General features: G+C 37.1%; 1 protein-coding gene across 7 annotated transcripts in view; it reads right to left on the bottom strand.

Annotated features, from left to right (window-relative positions):
- cbfb (core-binding factor subunit beta) overlaps positions 1-19661 on the bottom strand; it is a 43707-nt gene extending 24046 nt beyond the window's left edge. For all 7 annotated transcript variants that reach the window (XM_058751917.1, XM_058751918.1, XM_058751921.1 and 4 more), the window contains exons 1-3: positions 19230-19661; positions 18453-18539; positions 16675-16791 (exon numbers count right to left, since the gene is read on the bottom strand). In XM_058751917.1, coding sequence (XP_058607900.1) covers positions 16675-16791; positions 18453-18539; positions 19230-19307 — 282 coding nt within the window. In that variant the 5' untranslated portion in view covers positions 19308-19661. The remainder of the gene's footprint in view (positions 1-16674; positions 16792-18452; positions 18540-19229) is intronic.
- Positions 19662-22216: the final 2555 nt, after the last annotated feature.

Raw genomic sequence — 22216 nt, 5'->3', positions numbered from 1 at the left:
CGGTGCTTCTGGACCATGTTCACATATGGCTTCTTTTTGCAACTTTTTCCTTTAGTTGGCATCTGCAGATGATACAGCGGATTGTATTTACCGACAGTGGTTTCTGGAAGTATTCCTGGGCCCATTTAGTAATGTCAATGACAGAATCATGCCGATGAGTGATGCAGTGTTGTCTGAGGGCCCATAGACCACGGGCATCCAACAAAGGTCTTCGGCCTTGTCCTTTACGCACAGAGATTTCTCCAGTTTCTCTGAATCTTTTGATGATGTTATGCACTGTAGATGATGAGATTTGCAAAGCCTTTGCAATTTGACATTGAGGAACGTTGTTTTTAAAGTATTCCACAATCTTTTTACACACTCTTTCAGATTGGAGAGCCTCTGCCCATCTTTACTTCTGAGAGACTCTGCCTCTCTAAGACATCCCTTTTATCTTACAGACCTGATGTCAATTAACTTAATTAGTTGCTAGATGTTCTCCCACCTGAATCTTTTCAAAATGTCTTGCTTTTTCAGCCGTTTGTTGCCCCCGTGGGCATAAATGTAAAATTTCTCCTTTTAAACATTTGTTATGTTCTCTGTGTTCCATTGTGAATAAAATATTGGCTCATGTGATTTGAAAGTCTTTTAGTTTTCATTTTATTCAAATTTAAAAAACGTCCCAACATTTCCGGAATTCGGATTGTATTAAAGTGGTCTCACCTCAATTCTAAAGACATATTACATATTCAGTTGTGACTCACATGAACAACTAAAACTGATTTAAAAACCAAATGAATTAAAATGTATCTAAAAGTGAAAGTTCTGATAAATTAAAATAACATGAACTATGATGAATGAAGTAAAATTGAACTGAAGTGAATAACTGGGCAGTGGGGAGACCCAGTGCCGGTGGCTGTGGCAACAGTGAGATGTGTGACTGGCGCACTGGCAGGCTGCCCCTCGTTCAGACACGTGCCAGGCCATCATCAGCAGATTTGCAGCATGCGAGGGAAAAGAAAACCAGCAGAGAAGCATCTGAAGCCAAGAGAGGAGGAGGCTGGTCCTGTAAGAGGGGGGAAGAACACACACAAACACACACACACACACACTTACACGAACGCTGACAGAGGGGCATTGTGTCCCCGCACCTCATGAGTGGAGCTTTTTGTGATTAAGAGTGTGTGTGTTTGTGCGTGATCCCACACGAGTGCTAATTATGCGGCAGTTGCTGATCACTGGATTATTCACACATACGAACATAATGTGTCTGATGAAACTGCGTCTGTGTGTGTGCTTCTCTATATATGTGAGTCAGTGCCCTCAAAGGGCCTTTCCTGGACTTTCCCTCTTTATGTTCAGAGAAACAGAAAGAGAAAGACGGCCCACGAGAGCTTCATTTCACATGTCACAGTAAGTGCTGTATCAGATCTGTGACTCAAATACTGTACCAGCGGTCACACAGATTTGAGTGAGTCACACAGCCGTGGTACTACAACAAAGACAGGTTGACACTCTTTCCCACTGCCCATATCTAATCTAACTAATGTTCAGAGTGTATTCTCCCGTCCTTCTTAGCTTATCCTGTGACAGTAGGACACATTGTCCATGTCTATTTAAGCACTCAAGCCGCCTAAAACGCTCTTGTACACAGAGCAGCTGCCTCTCTGCCAGTCTTATGACTAAGCTGCTGAGGAAGAGGAAGTGGCAGGACATTTCATTGCCCAGTTCCACGTCAAATGGCCCAAACATGACCAAATGTTAAGCTACACATTACTGCCTTACCTAAAAAAATATATATATATATATATATATATATATATATATATAAAAAATCAGCATGAATGTCTACAGTGGTCCAGGCTTGTTTATGCTGGATGTGGTTGGTACCTGTCTAGCTGGTGGACCAGCATACTGTAGCCATGCTGTTAACCAGCTGGTTGGCCAGTATGGTCTTTCTGGGTGATGATGGTTGGCCAAGGTAGTGGCTGGGTTACATAATTAAGGCATCTGGCACCAGCATTGGAAACATAACGTGTTCTGGTGACCAGCTATGCAGGTATTTTCAAAATGGTTTATCAAAATGAAATTTTATGTATGATCAATAATTGAATTGAATAGCACCTAGATATATAGATAAATCTGTTATTTATATATTGTTTTGGGGGTTAGTAAGCTGTTTTTACTTTAGAGACAGTAAAGACATTTATAATGTTAAATTGTATTCAAAAGAAATGCTAAATATGAAAATATTAAGCACCTTTCAACAGCAATAATAATCATATACTAAACAACTGAGAATCACACACTACCAGACTTTAAAGTCGTTCTGAACGCAACAAACTCAAAAACCTGCACCCTGTTTCTAGCAGAAACTTGACAACTGAAAGCAATATGTGAATAATGGCTCAAAATATCAAGCATGTTTAATATCCTCTGACTGGATGGAATAGCCTGAAGCTGAAAGAAGAAAAAAAAAACAGAGTCTGTGCCGATTTTCTTTGAAATTGGTCAACTCTAACTGCTCAAAACCAGCAGATTGGCTCAGAATTTCAGCAACTGCCATCAACTCTTCCATACTGTAAATCAGGACAAAACTCTGGACAAACATGTCATTCCAGCCTTTAGAATGATTTCTGAAGGATCACGTGACACTGAAGACTGGAGTAATAGCTGCTAAAAAATTCAGCTTTGCCATCACAGAAATAAATTAAAATGTATAATATATTAAAATAGAAAACAGTTATTTTAAATTAAAATAATATTTCACAATATTTCTGTTTTTACTGTATTTTTGTTTAAATATTAAATATTTGAGTTAAATATATTAATATTTATTTATTTATTATATTTTTTATATAAAATAAAATTACCAAAAAATTAACTTGTAAATATGATTATATATATCACATATATGATATTATGGTAACATTTTAGTATAGGGACTAATTCTCATTGTTAACTAGTTGCTAATTAGCATGCCTATTAACATGTTGGCTGTTTATTAGTACTTATAAAGCACATATTCTGCACGACCATCCCTAATCCCACCCAAAACCTAAATTTGAAAACTACCTTGCTAACTATTAATAAGCAGCAAATTAGGAGTTTATTGAGGCAAAGTTGTAATTAATGGTTTGTTAATGGCGAGAATTGGACCTTTAAATAAAATGTGACTGATATTATATATTTAAATAAAAATATTAATATTAAAATATTGTTTTCAATAGTATTTAATTTAAATAGACCTTATAAAAATCTTCTTTTATCCTGTGAAGCTGCAAAGTTGCAGTCAAACCAGAATCAAATCTGTGTCCCCATGAGAGCACCATAGCTCAATATACCATTAGCATATGTGCTAACCACTGCAGTGCAAGATCCCCAGTAGAGCAAAGGATCATCAGTGTAAGAGCCCCCCTGCCGTCCATCCTGGTTGTCATACACTTGCCTGACTCATGGCCCTGAGAGCAGGATCCTCCTCCTCAACAAAGACATGACATACGACTCTCCATGCACTCAGAGAGACTGAGTCATATCTGTGTGTGTATGAGTAAGAGCAAAAGGCAGCTGTTCTTTCAATAAAGAGATACTAACAGGCCCCAAGGACACACACACACACAAACAGATACACAGCACAGCAACTACCGGTAAAAGAGGGAGGGAGTGAATGTTAACATTTAAGTGGGAGGCATAGCTGCACTCCTGATGTCTTACAAAACTGACACACGTTTCTCACTCTATTTTATCTTAATATATTTACACTGTAAAAATGATTTTACAAGAAGATACTGTTTTAGTATTTCTGTTTAATTCATGTTTAATGCAGTACATTAGTTGCAATTATTTCTAATATTTACTGCAATTTCTGAGTGAAAATTGTTTTTCAGTCTAGGTATCCATCTACCCATCCATCTGTGTTCACTTTAAAGTTTTTCAGTCTAGGTGACATTATACAGACACAAACATACTGAAAAGTGTGTGTAAAGTTGCAGTTGAGCTTTACACACACACCCACATGCACAGAAAACAGGTGCGGCCCGGTGCAGGTGTTGAGCACGCCTAGGCAAAGCAGCCGGAGAGATAGAGCATGCTTCTCTGTGTAATCAGAGACAGGCAGAAACTAAACGTTTGCAGTATTGTTTCACGCACACGCACTCCAGACACTCCCATGTTCACATATCCAAATTAACCGACATAAGCCCTCTTTTGTTAATGCACTCGCACAGAGGAAGGCAGAAGCCCCACAGGCCTGAAGTTCTCTGCCCATGCCACCTGCCGCAAACACAAAGATGGAGGGGTGTCAGTCTATTAGGGCCGTTCTGGCCCTCTGTCTCCTCCCACAAACCCCTACAACCTACAATTAGGCTACACCTTTCTCCATCAGGATAAACCCCCTCTGGACAGCTCTGACACGTACTGCACCACACACAAATGCTGTTTGTTTTTCAAACATAAGCTTAAAACACAAACTGGTTAATTTAGTTATTTTTGGCCAGTTGGGTCAAATGTTTAATCCAACCTTCTGGGTATGTTTATTTAACTATTGCTTTAAAAGTTACTATACAGTATTTCTTGCTTAAAATGAGCCCAAAATAGGTTGGAAACTAACATTTAAAAACATGTTCAATAAATGAATATTTATTAATAAGCTGAATAAATTATAATTAAATAATAAACATTTTTAATTGCTTATTAATAAATGTTCACATTTTGCTGATGCCTCTAGTAATTATGTGTCTGATTTTTAATTTACAACCTATTTTGGGTTAATTTTAAGCCAGCCATATAAACAATAGTTAAGCTAAATAAAACTACCCAGAAAGGTATTTAACCCAACCACTTGGTCAAAACAACCCAGTCACTGGGTTTGTCCATATTTCTCCCATGCAGCACTGTGTTGTACTTAATCCAGCATTTTTAGAGTGAAGAACAGTAATATTGTGAAAAATTATTACAACTTGTTTTCTATTCTAATAATTTAAAAATGATTAATTAATCATTTATTAGTAATTTAACATATAAATTCATTCAATTTATATTAATAAATTAGTGATTTATTAATGAATTTGTTTTCTAGTCTAATATATTTACAAAACTATTAATTCATAATTTATTAGTAATTTATCAAATTAGCTTTATAAATTAATTAATTTATATTAATAAATTAGCAATTAATTAATTATTATTATTCTGAAAAATTGTAATATGCAAATCACTGCAATATGCTGATTTGAAGAAACATTTCTTATTATCAGTGTTGAAAAAGTACTACACTGTAAAAAGTGATAAGTTGACTTAACTTAAAAAAATTGAGGGCACCCGTTGCCTTAAAATTATTCAGTAAATTATAATTTAATTATAGTGAATTGTCAAGTTCACTTAACTTTTTTATTATTATTATTATTTATTATTTACAACGGGTTTCCTCAATTTTTTTAAGTTAAGTCAACTTATCACTTTTTACAGTGTACTTTATATTTTTAATGTATCCTTGCAGAATAAAAGCATTAATTTCTTCAAAAAGTGTATTAATAATACAATACACAATTTTATTCATTTTATTTGTTTTAGTTATTTTAGGATAAACTAAATGAAAATAAGAAATGTTGACTTGGCTAACTTTCTGAAATAAAATAATTTTATATATACTTTTTTTTTTTTTTCTTCAAGTAACAAAAACTGTTTCATGGTTTTAGTTTTGTTAACTGCTTTAGTAGTAAGACAGTGCACATAACTGCTCCAAAATAACACTGACAATCAAATGGTTGCTGGCTCTCTCTGTTCAAGTCTCCAAACAACACAGTTTCTGCTGACATTGACTTTGTGATTGTAAAAGTGAATCTTGGAAAGAAAAGGCCAGACCTTGGCGACATGACCCAGCCACACTGTCTCTGTCTCTGCTCTCTTTCCTGTCATCTCAAACTAATAGTTTGGAGATTAAATTTAACTTCAGAAACTTATTTACAGATTGGACAGATGCACTGGAAAAATACACTGCAATTCTGATGTAATTTAATTCCACTTGTACTACTGTAAAGGCATTTGTTTCATATTATCTACATGATTTATGTGAATCTTTATGGCATGTGATAGACATAAATTGTACTTCAGATACAGGACATTTTATTGTAATCATATGCTGCCATGGCCAATGTTTAAAAGCTACTGTATTTAAGAACCAAAATCAATTTTGATAATTTCACTGCTAATTACAAAAAAACAACAAAAAAAACTCTTTGCTGTATAACATTTTTGACACATAAAGTACGTGTTTGCTTGTGTGAAACATGCACACTCAACAAATGTAACCAGAAATAAGTATGCACATACATGTCACAACATGAGTGCAGAGAGATGTGAGGATGATGACCGCGCCGGTCGCCCACCTGTGTCCTGAGAGGAGGCTTTTTCCTGGAATTAGCCGACAGGAATGTAAAACCACACAGAGCTGCTGTATTTCTCACCTGGACCCTTGTACAAGTGCAGAATAAAATAACCTCAACCCAAAAAAAGATCTGGCCCGGCCAACAGCACTGTCAGACACAGAGTCAAGAGCAAAGGGCTCTCACAAACACTTGAGATACCACCAACACTCAGGCTACAGCCCTGGACCTGCCATTCCCATACACTCTAACATCACATCTGCTAATGTTATGAGAACAGCGATTCTCTGTTTGTTTTGTCCATTTGTCATTTCTACATTCTTTTTTTTTTGCTGCATGCCATATAATTTTGAAGGTTACTTTTTAAGAGAACTATTCAGGGAATAATATACATTTTAGACAGACAGAATTGATAAATTGATTGTAAATGAAAAGCAGGGGGTTTGTGAGATTACAGTTACATGTGCTGACAGTTTGACAAAATAAAAGCTTCAGGGTTTGTCTTCATTTTTATAATAGTAATATGCTAATAAGCAACTAGGTAATAGTGAGAATTGGTCCCTATAGTAGAGTGTTACCGAAAACAGTTAATAAAAAACATGAACATGCAAATATATTATTAAGTTACTTAAATATTAACTCCTCAGTTTTAATCTCAGGGGGTACTTAAGTAAATATTGAGTAAATATTGTGCGTCTAAGGGTTTTGGCTAACAAAAAAGTTTTGGAACCCCTGCTCTAGAGCTATACATGCAACATAAACACATAATATGAATAAATACATTTATGGAAACGTTGCTGTAGACAATCTTAGCTCAATGCTATTTATCTTTCTCAATACCAAATGAAGAAACGGCACCTTCTAAATAGTCTTATGAAAGGAAATCTTTTGCAAGAGGAATGGCAAGCAGAAATCTGTATCATCACCAGGAAAAACAAATTTTGTATAACATCCAGAAACGGGAAAATCTTTCTTTTTTCCTTTTTTTCTCTCTCCTTTTCACTTTCTTACAACGATCCAACCCAAACAGCAGAACTGGGTTTCTGAGCAGACCTCCATGTTTCCGAAGGAAAAGAGATGGACCGTGTTCAAAGAATAACACAGCAGATGAGTTCTACCACACACACCTCAGTAGTAACAAATTATGAATATAGCAGTTGAAAAGGTCACTCAAAAATGTAGCAAGCCTATAAAAACTTCTGTCCCCTACAGTACTTTAGCCTCTTCCAAGATGAATAAAACTGTGATATATCACACAATCAGACAGTTATGAGCTGTGACAGAACTCTGGATGTGGATTTTATGCAGACACGTATACAATATGAAGCAAATATTGTGCTACCGTTAATTAGCCATTTGTTGTTTGCTATTAGCAAAGTTGCAGTTTCAAGCAATTACACAAGAAGATACACACAAATATAGTGCAACTACAGTTAATTCTCTAGAGCTTGAAGGGTTTGGAGTCAAATTTTCCTGTCTGCTTGGCTGAACATTGAAAAGTTTAGCATTTCTTGTTAAGACACTATAATGAGCTTGTCCACAACGAGACATTTTGAAAAAGCAAAGTGAGTGTGATTCGTGAGCAAGACGGAGGGAACCTGGCCATACTGAATGGGCACAGAAAGAACAACGTGGTGATGATGTGCGGAGTTTATTGATCAGAGGGGTGTGACTGGAAGGCCGAGAGACGGGCCTGAGAAACCCGAGCTGGGCACTATAATTGAATCCCTATGGGGGAAGGCAAGAATATGATGGACAAAGCGTCCACCCTCTGATTACATCCTTCTCTGCATCTCCTCTCAGTCTGTTTAGCTGTCTGCTTTCCATGAAGATCTTGCTTAAGAGATTGTTGTATGGCCAAACACAATGAGGCTATTTTTCCCTCCAACTTCAAACAAATTGGGATCAGATCAGAGGCACGTGAGATGGCAGCAGCAGGAATCAATTAGCACAGACGCTTTGATGATGTCATTGACAAGCAATCGGTGAACAGACCAGCTTCCGTTTGAGATCGCAGGAAACATGAGACTCCACCGCAGCCCACTGCATTTTTACGGAAAGCGTAGTTTATCATTCTGCACGTCGCTACAAACTCGGAGCAGAGTTCACAAAAGCCTCGTTATGATTAACCAAAGTTTAACTAGCAGGGTAGTTCCTGTCACAGTTCTGAAAAGCGTCAAAATGAACAACGAAATAGATGAAATAGTATCAAAATCATTCTAGTGAGTTTATTATTTCCAAAGAATCACTTCAAAAATGATTCACTGATTCGTTTGGGTCATCACTGAAGAACATCCATATTTATATTTACATTTAGTTAAATAACCCAGTTTTTCAAAGTTTTCAATTAGACTGTTTAGATGTGGTGTTGTTTATGGGTCCAATGTGTCACCCATCTCATTAACAAAAGCTTTGAGAATGAGTTCAAATGAATCATTACAAAGAAGTGGTTCAAATAAAGCAACAAGCCACAAAGGACTGTGTGCAGTGGCAAAAGCACTATATGATAAAAGCACAAGTATACAATAATTAAATGTACTTTATTATTATTAATTACTGGAATAAACAATCCTTTAGCCAAATAATAACGTTCACTATAATAATAAATGTAAGCTGTAAAGCTGTAGTAACTTACCACATTAAAGGATGTGGTAAGCACCCAAAAATGAAAATTCCGTCAGTAATTACTCACCCTCAAGTCGTTTCAAACCCGCAAGACCTTCCTTCATTTTCGGAACACAAATTAAGATGTTTTTGATGACATCCGAGAGCTTTCTGACTCTGCATAGACAGCAACGTAACTACCACGTTTAAGACCCAGAAAGATATTAAGGACATTGTTAAAATAGTCCATATGACATCAGTGGTTGAACCTTAATTTTATAAAGCTACAAGTTTTACTTTCAACAACTTCTTCTCTTTTAACAATGCCCTTACTACCTTTCTGGGTCTTGAACATAGTTGCGTTGGGTCAGAAAGCTAATCAAAAATATCTTCATTTGTGTTCTGAACATGAACGAAGGTCTTACGGGTTTGGAACGACATGAGGGCGAGTAGTTAATGTCAGTGAGGTCAGATTTGTGTCTATAGTTATTTTAAATGGAAGCTCATGCAATTAGAATTTAGATTCAGAACTATCCGTTTTAAAAATCTGTTTGTGAATCAGACCACAACACTGATTTATGACTGGAAAACTAGCAAATAATGAGGAATGCTCCACCTCAGCTGAATGGCAAAAGGAGAGAGGAAGATGAGAGGCCTTCGTCTGCTCCTCGTTTGATTTCCTCCAGTGAGCGACGGCAGCTGAGCGTGGCTCCATGAGCGTTTCCCCCCATGTGTTCGGTCTTGGAGTTAACTGTCAAACTGGCGCCACGCAGCTCCACAGCATGTTCCGCGGTACATGACTAGTCATGAATATGGAGATGTGCTTGCTAAGCGTAGCATGCACACACATAGGAAAATGTATGAAAAACAGACACACGCATATACAGATTAATGGATAGTCACCAAACCTACGCAAACACACACAATAATACAAATAAGGGTGCAGAATGAAGTGTACACCCACACTGAATGTGAGTCAGAGTCTGCATCTCGATACACACACACACACACACACACACACACACACACACGCACGCATCAAACTTGGAAAACTTGCTTAATAGTTTTGGAAACGCAAAGCTATTAAAACACCAATTCCTGTGGTGAGGCCTCAGACTGCAACCCCTTTCATAATGGAGTCATTTAGTCCGATTCTTCCCCGTGCTATCTGCCCCCGAGCTAACATTCTTACACACAGACATGCTGAAGATTTATAGCGTCTGAGAGAGAAAAACACCGCGCCCCAGTGTGGCTCCGACACAGGGGCCTTCACACTGGCACCGAATCAGAAACACACACATACTGTTGCATTTTTTATCACATAAATACACTGAATACGGATAAACAAGTTCTTCCCCTAGGCCTTTCAAAACCTCACAAGCATGCAATCAAAGACTCCTTCAAGGTCAAAGCTAATTGAGTAATTGATTAATTGAGTAATTGTTATGCACCAAACATTCTGACTTGTAAAAACACTATTCAAAAATAGATTTTATTGTTAATTATTATTGCTATTTTATTTTATTTATTTATGTTCTTTTCGAAATATATGCATAGGTTGTTAAAGTTGATGATGTTATGTTAAAAATGTAAAAATACATCAATTTCAAGCATGTATCTAAATCATCTTTTTTACCTTTTTTTTTTAAATCGATTACTTTTTATGTTCGAGTTTTCAAATTTAGCACAAACAAGGGGTTATAAGTGGCTACAAGAGGGTTCTAAGGTGTCTAAGGTGGATACAAAAAAGTGTATATTTCTATAAAAATGTATTATTTATATTTATATAATGCCTTTTTACACTAAGGACAATAACCAGTGACAGCAAATCAGAATGCATTCTGCTTTAAAGAGCTTAAAGATTTAAAGTGGCAGATGACAAAATTGCATGGCATGTTTACAATAAACAATAAACGTTATTGTCCGTTGATGTGGACACTAATATAGTTATTGGCATAGTTATCGTTATTATTGTTCTGGGTGTGAATAAACTTTAAACTTAAAAATTATATTTATTGTGAGAAGCACAAATAAATGTTTGGGTAGAAAAAGCTAAAAAAAAAATCATGTAGAATATTTTTTATATATTTTAATAATTTTGCTTTGCACTCAGTACAGTAACAATAAAAAGCCAATTATTGAATTTGTCAAATAACATGCTGTTTATAGATTTACCTTTATAGTATAAATCTTTATATTTAAAATTGTACTTTCGATTATCAAATCTGTGGTCCATGATACCAAAAAGTGTCACAGTACCAGAATTAATCAAAATGCCCATCCCTACTACTAAAATGTGAGCATGGCACAGCTTATTTGTATTTTATTCCACAAGCTATCTGTCTGTCACCCTATGTAGTCCAGAGCTCTGATAGCCCACCATCTAGTGCACTGTGGAGGGTCTCGGGCAAAAGCTGGCTGCTGTTTGAGACTCTCGGCCAATCAGTTTACAGCTCTCTTGTAAGCTGCTCTCCCTTCCGAAGTTAAATGACAAACCAAAGCCTCCTGGCATGGCCCGAGCAGACGGACCCAATTTCTGCTTTGCATAAAAAAAAGTCAAAACCACACACGAGCGCTACGAATGAACAGAGGAAAGAAGGAGGAGAGGAGGAAACCGCGCCAAGCATCAGATCTCCTTAAAGCCTTACAGCTGAAGCCTCCATCTCAGAGGAGATCACATTTCAACAAGATTGAGTTTAAGTGGTGGAGACAGAAGCTGCATGAAAGGGAGGGAAGGAGAGAGAGAGTTTCTTGCTCTAGTAATAGTAGTGCAGGAAAAAATGGCACAATATAGTTTACAGAGAGCCAAAAGCTACTAGACTAAACTCTAGTGTTGAGTGTTGCTCATATGAAAAGTGTATATCAAAATGTTTTTTTTTTTTTTTTTACTGAAGCGTGGTTAATGATGTACCTAGATCAAATGGAATTCCCTTTACTTCTCATTTGCCTTCTGATGGTATGTGCATCACATTTTACCTTTGTCATATACTCAATACAGCACTTATTCAGTGGACTTTTGGGCTGATGGAATACCTGATCTCAGGGAACCTTTGCTTTGGAGTTTCTAAACAGCTCTGGCTGGGACAGGGTTAAAGTCTCCTCCCTGGGGCTGTGCTTGCTACTGCTAAAATTAAACCTCCCCCACAGCTGGTTCCCATTAGCCTGCAGTGACACTAGGAGCCTGTACTTAAGCTGTGCTGCGGGGGCTCCGCCACCCCACTCAGATAATACTACTGTCCCCTGCCACAGGCCAAGTTTAAACTGGCCCTGCACAGCTTCTGCTGGCAACCACTGTGTTTTCAAACCAGGGGAAAAGAAGAGGAGAGAAAGGTGAGAGTTATGGAGGGAGAACATTATGGAAAAGAGCCCGTCTCTGATGAGAGGTGGAAAATGTTGAGTCTGTCATCACGTTCGAGTTCATCAGAGGAGAAAAACATTTACATGATAATGTGAAAGCCATAAGGAACAAAATATATGAAAAAAAAAAAAAAAATTAGAGAAGCACATAAATATCGGTATCATATCAGCTATTAATATTAAGTTTTTTATTGCTATGACAGCATATTTAATTGTACATGCTAATTTATTTGATTTTGAAATTCAGATTACTTTTTCTATCATCTATCATGTACATAAAGTACATAAATATCGGTATCATATCAGCTATTAATATTCAATTTTTTATTGCTATGAGAGCATATTTAATTGTACATGCTAATTTATTTGATTTTTAAATTCAGATTACTTTTTCTATCATCTATCATGCTCACTTAATGTTAATCATAAAAAACAATGATTTAACAACACTGTTAAATGTAATTTTTTTCATTCTGAACATAACTGTAATTGTTGTGATGCCCAAATTCACTTGAAGCATTTAAGACAATTCATTTTAGTATTTTATTTTTCATTTATTTACGCAGCTTTTCTGTATCAGCCAAAATCAGATAAAAATGCAGAGCGATTAACTAACCCCCAAATACAGAGTTCATAAACTTTTATTATAATGATTTTGTTTTCTTTTTATCAGACATATCATCAGACGGCTGCTTGTGAACTCATATAATTAAGGTGCTCTTGCCTAGCTGTGTTTCACATATTCTTTACAACTCTACTTTTATCTCTAAATTGCTTTTACAGTTTGGAAGTCTGGCAGCAAAACACAGCATGTGCATTGTGAGTAACAAATGAGACGTTGATGACTGATTTACGGTGTGAGAAATAAACCAATCGGCAGTCTTGTAAGGACACCACAGCCAATAGGCAGACAGCAATCGCACATTCCTGATGACAGGCAGCACATATCTCACATGGTTTTGCATGTTGGGATCAACTGCAAGTCTGAGCGCTTTCCGGTTAGGGTAATATTTTAGCCGTAGTCTATTAAAACCATAGCTCTTAAGAGGGATCTGTTTGTGGAAAAGGTTAACAATCAGTTTAATTAGGAGCAGAGGCTGGGGCGCACGCATGAACTCTCCCGGTCTGACACTAACCGCTCTACAGGGAATTCACCATGTCAGACGTTCACCGTTTGAGTGTGTGTGAGTGTAGAGAAGAAAAGGAGATAAAGAATTAAAGGATGAAAGGAAAACAGAGGGCATGTGAGTGAGGAGGAGGAACAAAGTAAGAAAGGAAGGGAGGACAGACCTTATCAGCAAAGTTTGTCCATTCAGGATTTCCTTCCAAACAAAAGAGAAAGGAAACTCCATCTCTGAAACGTGTTACATGGATATAAATCTGTCAAGAGCACTTGTTAAGGTCATTCCAGTTTTAACTTCTAAAACAGGTGACATCTATGTTATTTAAAACAATGATACACAAGACACAAATCCAGATGAGTATATAAATTACACTTTTTTTTTCAATGGCTAGGTAAAAATGTGTTAACTTAAAGACTACCTGATCAATCATTTAAAAATAATTTCAAATATCCAGCCAAATACAGGTCAATCATTTCCTTTAAAAATAATGGTAACACTTTAAAATGCATTACAATGGCATTTACATTGTACTCCATGGTACTTTTTAAGAATACTACAGTATACTGTATGTCCAAAAAATAAATAAATAAATAAAAATACTATGCAAATAATAATAATAATAACACTATGGTAATAATTATAGTGCTTTTTGTAAGTAGTAACATGCCCTGAAATAAACCCTAAAATGTGCTTCATGTGGTAACATCTAAATTGATTGATTTTAACATCAATTATGTCAAAAATATTATCTAACATCACTGAATCAACCTAAATAGCTCACACAAACAAAACTAAATTAAAAAGTTCAATTTTGTTGCAGTTTACCATTTTTCTCCAATGCACTGTGAACATGAACAAACAATAAAGAATCGCATTTTAATCTAACATTAACAAAGATTACTAAATGCTGTAAAAAGCTGATGTTAGTTAACGCATTAACTAATGTTAACAAATGGGACCTTACTATAAAGTGCTACCTTAATATTTAAAAGAACTTTACCATGATATAATAGGCTATGAATATGGTAATCGCCATGTGATACCATCAAAGTACCACCAACACAGTACTTTCTGTTAAAGGAAACCAAATGCCTAATGCACTGAAATGCCTTTCATCTCAAACATAGTAAATAAGTGTTGCAAATGCAGAGAAAATGCTTTCAAAAGGATGTAAATAGTACAAAACAAGCAGTCGCAACAATCCAACATCTCCCAACACAGTGGTATGAGTGTTAGGATCTGGAAAGTGTAGGGGTATGCGCCGCGTGGGCTGTATTTTGAAGGCAGACGGTGTGAGGCTCATTAAAGCTGCATGGATCTGAGTTCTGGCAGAGGTGACAGACAGGTGGATAGGATTACCAGTGAGCCCAGGCTCAGAAACACGCATGCTCGGCCGCCCGTCAGCACGGGGATCGACACACACACACCCTTCACGCCTTTTTAAATAATTAACAGCCAAAGATTAGTCCGTCAGCCTCGGGGCCAAAAGGTCCATTGATTTCTCACAGATGCATTTTTAATGAGCGCATCTCAGTGAGGCAGCGTCCGTGAAGAGAGGCTTCCTTGTCCACAACAGCACAAGAAACACCAGCAGCTTTGCGAGAGGCTTGTGGTAAAAACACAAACAAAGCCTGTAAGTGCCTCTCTAATGTCTCGCACTAACGTTCTTCTACACAAAGGCTTGAAGGGAAAGGCCTCAAGGGTGACCTTAAAAGAACCTATGGCAAAATGCTATTTAATCCGGCCCAAGCGTTTCCTTTAATTGGTCTTGTGCGACCATCCATAAAGCTGTTGTGCCGGCGGCATATTTCCTAATCAGCTTTTATGAACTGTAAACATCTCGGCACCAGAGTCTTTAAAGCGTTAGAAGACTTGAATTAAATTTGTATCACATTTAGTAGTTGTGACAGACACACTAAGAAAGTGATCACTGCATCTGTGGACAAGCGCGGCTGACAGAGTGCCTGATGGTGTCAATTACGTATTTCCCTTTCTTTACAGTGTAAAGTATCACAAGAGATAGAACAAGAAAAAATTAACCTGAAAACCTGATTTACACTCTTAAAAATAAAGGTTCTTCATTGGCATGTATGGTCCCTTGAAGAACACCCGTTGCAAAAAAGGTTATTTATAGTGGAAAAAGGTTCTTTAGATTGTTAAGACTAAATGTTCTTCACACTAAGAAAAAAAAAGGAACCCAAAATGGTTCACCTTTGGCATCACTATGAAAACCCGCTTTTAGAATCTTTGTTTTTAAGTGGCTATAAGTGTGGACTAAGGTAGCTCACCCAAAAATTTAAATTGTGTTATCATTTACTCACCCTTAAGTGTCTTTTTTTTTTTTACCTTTGGCAAGCATTGATATTCAATGTATGGTTTCACAGAAAAAACACAAGTTATACAGGTTTAGACCAACAGAAATTTCACTGTTCTTTTAATGTCCATTTTGAACATTTATAGCAATGTTCCGAATGAACATGCTTTTTAAAAGTGGCATTATGGGGAGAGGTTATGGGTATAGGCCTCTGACAGGCACGGACAGCTTTGACTAGAATAACAGAAATAAATAGTTTAATAGTGGTTATAAATGGAATGAATACGGTGCAGTGTAGTATGGTTTTATTTTACATTCTTATGCGTATAGGGAGGCTATGCATTCCTTAAATCCAGAGAAACAAGAGGGAGTTGTTGAAAGACCAGTTCAAAAATTTAAAACCGATGAGCGTGTCTGAAATAATACTGCTACAGAAATAAAATTGAAAGTTAAAACATAAAATGGAAACCTGTGCCATATTTCATTCAAGAGAGACTGTTTTTCTTGCTGTCTGCAGTGTAATATTTCAAGGGTTCATTTTTCCTTGAGATGTGTGAGAGAGAAACATATCATTATGGAAAATCAAGGCTTCTGCCCATCTAAACCATGGATACGTCTGGTTTGAGAAGGCGACACACTTCCTCTACTTTGCGTAAAGGAAGGAAGAGACGAAAGAGAAACAGAAATGACTTCTTCAATTATTCCTCAGATTTCATAAATCATGCATTTGGCTTCTTTTTTTTTTAAACTGACTAAATGTTTTCATGAAAGTGTTGCATGTTACTATTATCATACATTTGTATGAAAGTGTGTATATATCTTTATTAAAAAAGGGGAGATAAGGGGAGCATTCAAGAGTTTAAATGGGGGCAGGAATAATTGCAAATACATAAAGAAAGAGTGTCAGGACTACCTTTCCCGTCTCCCGCTCGAAGTCCACATATTCTCGGGTGGGCGCCTGTCGTTGATCCCCATGAAGGTTGGCTGGGAAGAACTGCAGCGAGAGGTTGGTGCCGGTCGCCACAAAAGCCTTTTAGAAGGAAATCAATACAAACAGGATAAGAAAGCCAGGCCCGAGCATAAATTATGCAGCCCGTCATTTCTGTTTTCACATCAGAGAGAAGAGGAGAATGCCTGGAGCCAAGGCCAGCGCTCAAAACATCAGGAAAAGAAGGGAGGAGGGGAGGAGGGGATGGGGGGTGCACAAACGCAAAAAGAAAAAAAACCAAGTCATCATTTTCTCTATTTGAGGTATTGAGTTACACACATCTGATTCTATTTTACCAACGCTCATTGCTGGCAAACTGGGCTGCACCAAACTGAGTTTGAGAGGAGACAGAACGCAGGAGTGAACGAGTGACAGAGAGATAACAGAGACGGAGAGGAGTACAAAATCAATAATTGCTTTAAATGCAGCCCCTCACTTACATTAATAGCAGCAGGACTGCTGTAAAGGTTTTGAATTATGGTATAATAATTCAATAACGTTTTCAAGGAGCATGAGCAACAAAAAAACAACAAAAAAACTGAATTTTATACCAAACTGTCTTGCAGAATTCTGATGCATTTTAATATATACAAAAAACATAAAATAAAATTAATTCAATGCATACATACACAGTAATATTGTAAATTATATGAATCAATATTCAGCATCATTGTAATGGACATGCAAAGACATAAAGGCACAAGAAAAGTTATTCTGTAGCTTTGTAATAGATATGTTTTCCTGTGAACCTCAACATTTAATCTACTTTTGACATTAGGGGCAAATAAGGCAAAAAGCGACCACATCTGATTAATGAACTAAAGTGCACATAGTCACAACACAGCAAAACTGACTTAGCAATGACAGCATGATGAGAGAACATTGCATCACAAAACATGCAGAAATTATACAAAACAAAACATTTTTTTTTTAATTTGCATTTTACATTATAAATGCTTTTGTAATGTTTTCCATCATTTTGGTCAGTAAGTAATTCTGTCAGAAAAATCGAATTAAATAAAAAGTGACATCAAACAGAAATAGTGGAATCTATTTTATCTATCTAGTCTATAATGTTAAAATAAACAGAATAAATATCATCTGAATTAAGATAACAGTTGTCTCATCTATTCTTAGAAATGTTATGGATAGCTAAATCTATCTCAAAACAGCCCTGAAGACATGAGATACAAACAAAGAGATAAGCAAGCTTCCCCATGTTATCAAATCAGTCAGAGAAACGGGAATGACACACGTGAATCTAATGCAAAACTGTTACATATATTTAAAAAAAAATAAAGCAAGCGAGGGAGGGAATCTATATAACATGCAGTCTCAGGGTATTTTTAAAGAGACTGTAAATTAGACACGTCCGAGTTCATCTGCACCCGTGAGACGCGTTTCTGATGATAATTAAAAGAAGCCGAGAGGCACTTTATGTTTAAGCATTGATTAATTATTTGTAGTCCTAATAATACAGCGAATTAAACAGCAACAAGACAGTATAACACGATATGGATCATAAATGTTCTCTGCAGTCATTTGGCGCTCATTACATATGAGGAAGTATTTTGAACAGAGTTTTTGGTGACTGCGTGACAGTTCCGGATGTTTAATCATGTTAATATATTTAAGCATTGAGTTGGCAGCATTGATGCGGGGTCAGTATTCATTGACCGGTGCTGTGAGGTGCGTGTACTCACTATCTCTGAGCGGCCGTCACGACACGCGTTCTGGAAGCGCGCCTGCCTCTCCTCGTGCGGCCGATCGCGGAAACCGGTGTATTTAATCTGTAAACAGGGATGAAAGAGTCACAAAAGAAAGAGTCTTGTTATAAAAGAGCTTCATTAGAGTACACTGTAAAAATGTTTTAAGCATTAATTACAACATCTTTATGTTCCTCTATTTAACTTGTCACAATAGTTTCCGTACTTTATGCTCAGTTTTATGGTAGCTATGTTTTGTTTAAATTTCAGTGTGATTTCTTTAGTTCATCAGAGTATGAATTTAAAGTGGTCAGATGAATGTAATGAACTTATTCTTGCAGGTTGTGACTTTGATGCCACTTTGATTTCTGTAATATTAGTAGGCTATGTGACCTGAGGTGAAGTCATTTGAGATTAAAGCCGAATAATGCGCACGTTTAAAATGCAAATTGCCTGGTATTGTTTAAAATTTGGATAATAAGCAAGCATATTTTCGTTACTGTACTTGAGTTAAAAGGTGAGGTGCAAAGGTGCGTCTTTTAAGTCTATGCTGCATCTATATTTTTGCTGATACACGCTTGCGATATATAAAAAGCAATTTAGCAATTGCCGTGAATGGAAGGTTTAAAAACTTTTCTCAGCAGGAGCATTAGCTGTCGCTACACAGAGGCTGTTAAAGAAAAAGGCGATGACACTCTTGTTTTCATGTCACGCGAGAGGTGCAACTTTGTTTCCGCCACTTTATCAAATGTCTCTCGGATGAATCGAGCTCACCTCGCACTCGCGACTGAGTTTTCTGAAGAACTCCTCGTTCTCGAACTTGCTCCTCTGATCCGGGACTACCCGAGGCATCTTGAACGCGATTTGATCAGTTTTGTTAATTATATTTGTCTAAACTTGCAAAGACAGTGAAGCGTTGCCTTGAAACTCGCAAGTCCCGCTCTTATTTCCTTCCGTCTTTTCTCTTCTTCTAATGATGGAGTATGTTGCAGTGAGCTTTGTGTTCTTTAAAATGTAAAAGCTCCCTCGGATTTCGCCTCTTGTGGGGTCTTGTGAGTTGTACTGCACTAGATTTGGCAGTAATTTGCAGTTGGCTTGTTGTTCTTCCTCACTCTCGCGCGTGTGATCTCCGACTGCTGACAACAGACGCTCGCTCGCGCTACTTTATCCGTCGCATGAGCTGCATGGCTCACAGTTACTTCCTGGCTCCTCGGAGTCCGACTTATGACTGTACACCCAAAATACTCCCCCCATTCACAATTCTCTCCACTATGGACCGTGTGTGCGCAGGCGTTAAAATACACCACAACTTCACTGCGCGAGATGCTTGGTATTTTTCTTTCTCGTAGTCTTAACAGGAACAGAGTTGATACCTGTGATAGAGATTGTGCAGCTTGGTGTTTATAAACACATCATGTTAGCGAATCTCTTAGAAACAAAATGACGTGCTCTCATCAGAGAGGATGTTCACATTGTTAAATAGATATGAACCACAAAATGTAAAATATTACAGGCCTATAGCCTATTTTTAATCTCATTATTACCAGTCAATTTTGAGACATCCACATCTGTTTGAAATCCGCCCAAGATAAACAAACGTGCACAGGAAGACAAAGAACAGTCTTCATAGACAGATAGATAGATAGATAGATAGATAGATAGATAGATAGATAGATAGATGGATGGATGGATGGATGGATGGATGGATGGATGATGGACGGCTGGATGGATGGATGATGGGCGGCTGGATGGATGGATGATGGACGGCTGGATGGATGGATAGATAGATAGATAGATAGATAGATAGATAGATAGATAGATAGATAGATAGATAGATAGATAGATAGATAGATAGATAGATAGATAGATAGATAGATAGATAGATGAAATGCACTCTCAGAAATAAAGGTACAAAAGCTGTCACTGGGGTGGTAGCTTTTGTACCTTTATTTCTGAGAGTGTACAGAGAGATAGATGAGTGGATAGATAGATAGATAGATAGATAGATAGATAGATAGATAGATAGATAGATAGATAGATAGATAGATAGATAGATAGATAGATAGATAGATGGATGGATGGATGGATGGATGGATGGATGGATGGATGGATGATGGATGGATAATGGACGGCTGGATAGATAGATAGATAGATAGATAGATAGATAGATAGATAGATAGATAGATAGATAGATAGATAGATAGATAGATAGATAGATAGATAGATGGATGGATGGATGGATGGATGGATGGATGGATGGATGGATGGATGGATGGGTGGGTGGTTGGGTGGGTGGTTGGGTTGGTGGGTGGGTGGTTGGGTTGGTGGGTGGGTGGTTGGATGGATGGATGGATAGATAGATAGATAGATAGATAGATAGATAGATAGATAGATAGATATATAGATAGATAGATAGATAGATAGATAGATAGATAGATAGATAGATAGATAGATAGATAGATAGATAGATAGATAGATAGATAGATAGATAGATATGAACTAATTTCTATAATGATTTTAGTATGTTCTTGGGAAGATGAGTGTATTACAACATCTGTGGTAAATATTTGGGTGTTGAGACATATCTTTCTTTATTGTGCATGTTTTGAAGTTGCAACTTCCCTCAGGACAGAGGGGGAGATAGAGAAAAGAAAGCGAGAATAGGGAAGTGAACGCAGTACCAGAAACATCCAAAGGCCTCCAAGCCCTGTCAGATCTAGCAGACAGATTGCATCACTTTTGTGCGGCTTACCACAGCTATCGTGTGCGACTTTCAAATGTTATAAGTGCTTCAACTGTCAGAATGTCGCTGCATGTATGATACTACGGTTAAAAGTAGTTAGCTGATGAATAAAGACTCTTCTATCTTCACTGCATTTGTAGCTTGTTCATTTTGAACTCAGCCTGGCTTCTATACTTCCTACATTGTTTGTTTCTTTGTTATTAAACACACCCATCTGTTTCTGGCTGTCACATAACTAGATGATGTGTTCTCAGTAATTGTGGAAAATCTGTCAGATGGAAATATATCTGTATAATCCCCACCTAATTTAATTCAAATGTAATTGTATTGCCAGTGCACATTTAAAAAAAAACAACAACTTATAAATACAAAAACCATTTGCACTAAATTAAAATTGTAAAGGAAGTGTACAATGTGTGTGTGTGTGTGTGTGTGTGTGTGTGTGTAAAGGCCCATGTAAAAGCTTGCATTACCCAAGCAATTATTAGTTTAGCACCCATTAGCGGTAACTGGGTGCACATATTCCCTCGGCCCACTAATGTATGTTCTCATATTAACACTCCTGTTGTGTAGTAGACCTGCATTAGTGCCATTAGAGTTGAACAACATTGTATAAAATGTTTTGAAAATTTTGACAAGGCTCATAAAGTATAAGAGATTACAGTGTGCGATGGGATTTTGTGCCCCGTATATGACTCCTTGCAGACTGCATGTGATGAGTTTTAGCTTGTCTCTGTTTTTCTCTCGTCCTCTTTCTCATGCATCAGATTGAGATCTGCGGTGAGTTAATGTGTTAAAAGGCTGTGCTTTGGGCCAAGTGGGGCGTGTGAGTGCTTTAATAGCACCACATAACACTCATTAATTAATGAAATATTCTGTGGTTACCGTCTGAGACCCATTTTGACAGAGTGCTCGCAGTCTAGAGGCTAGGTGTCTGTTCCAATAGGTTTCATCTGAATGGACACAGGTTTTACCCCTAAAAATCCACTCAGGGTCACCCCAAAACTTTGTTAGAGTC

Source organism: Onychostoma macrolepis, chromosome 18, assembly GCF_012432095.1.
Source record: "Onychostoma macrolepis isolate SWU-2019 chromosome 18, ASM1243209v1, whole genome shotgun sequence".
In the NCBI taxonomy this organism is placed as follows: Eukaryota; Metazoa; Chordata; class Actinopteri; order Cypriniformes; family Cyprinidae; genus Onychostoma; species Onychostoma macrolepis.
The sequence above is the reverse complement of the archived record's forward strand: the minus strand, read 5'-3'. Positions and strand labels throughout refer to the sequence as shown.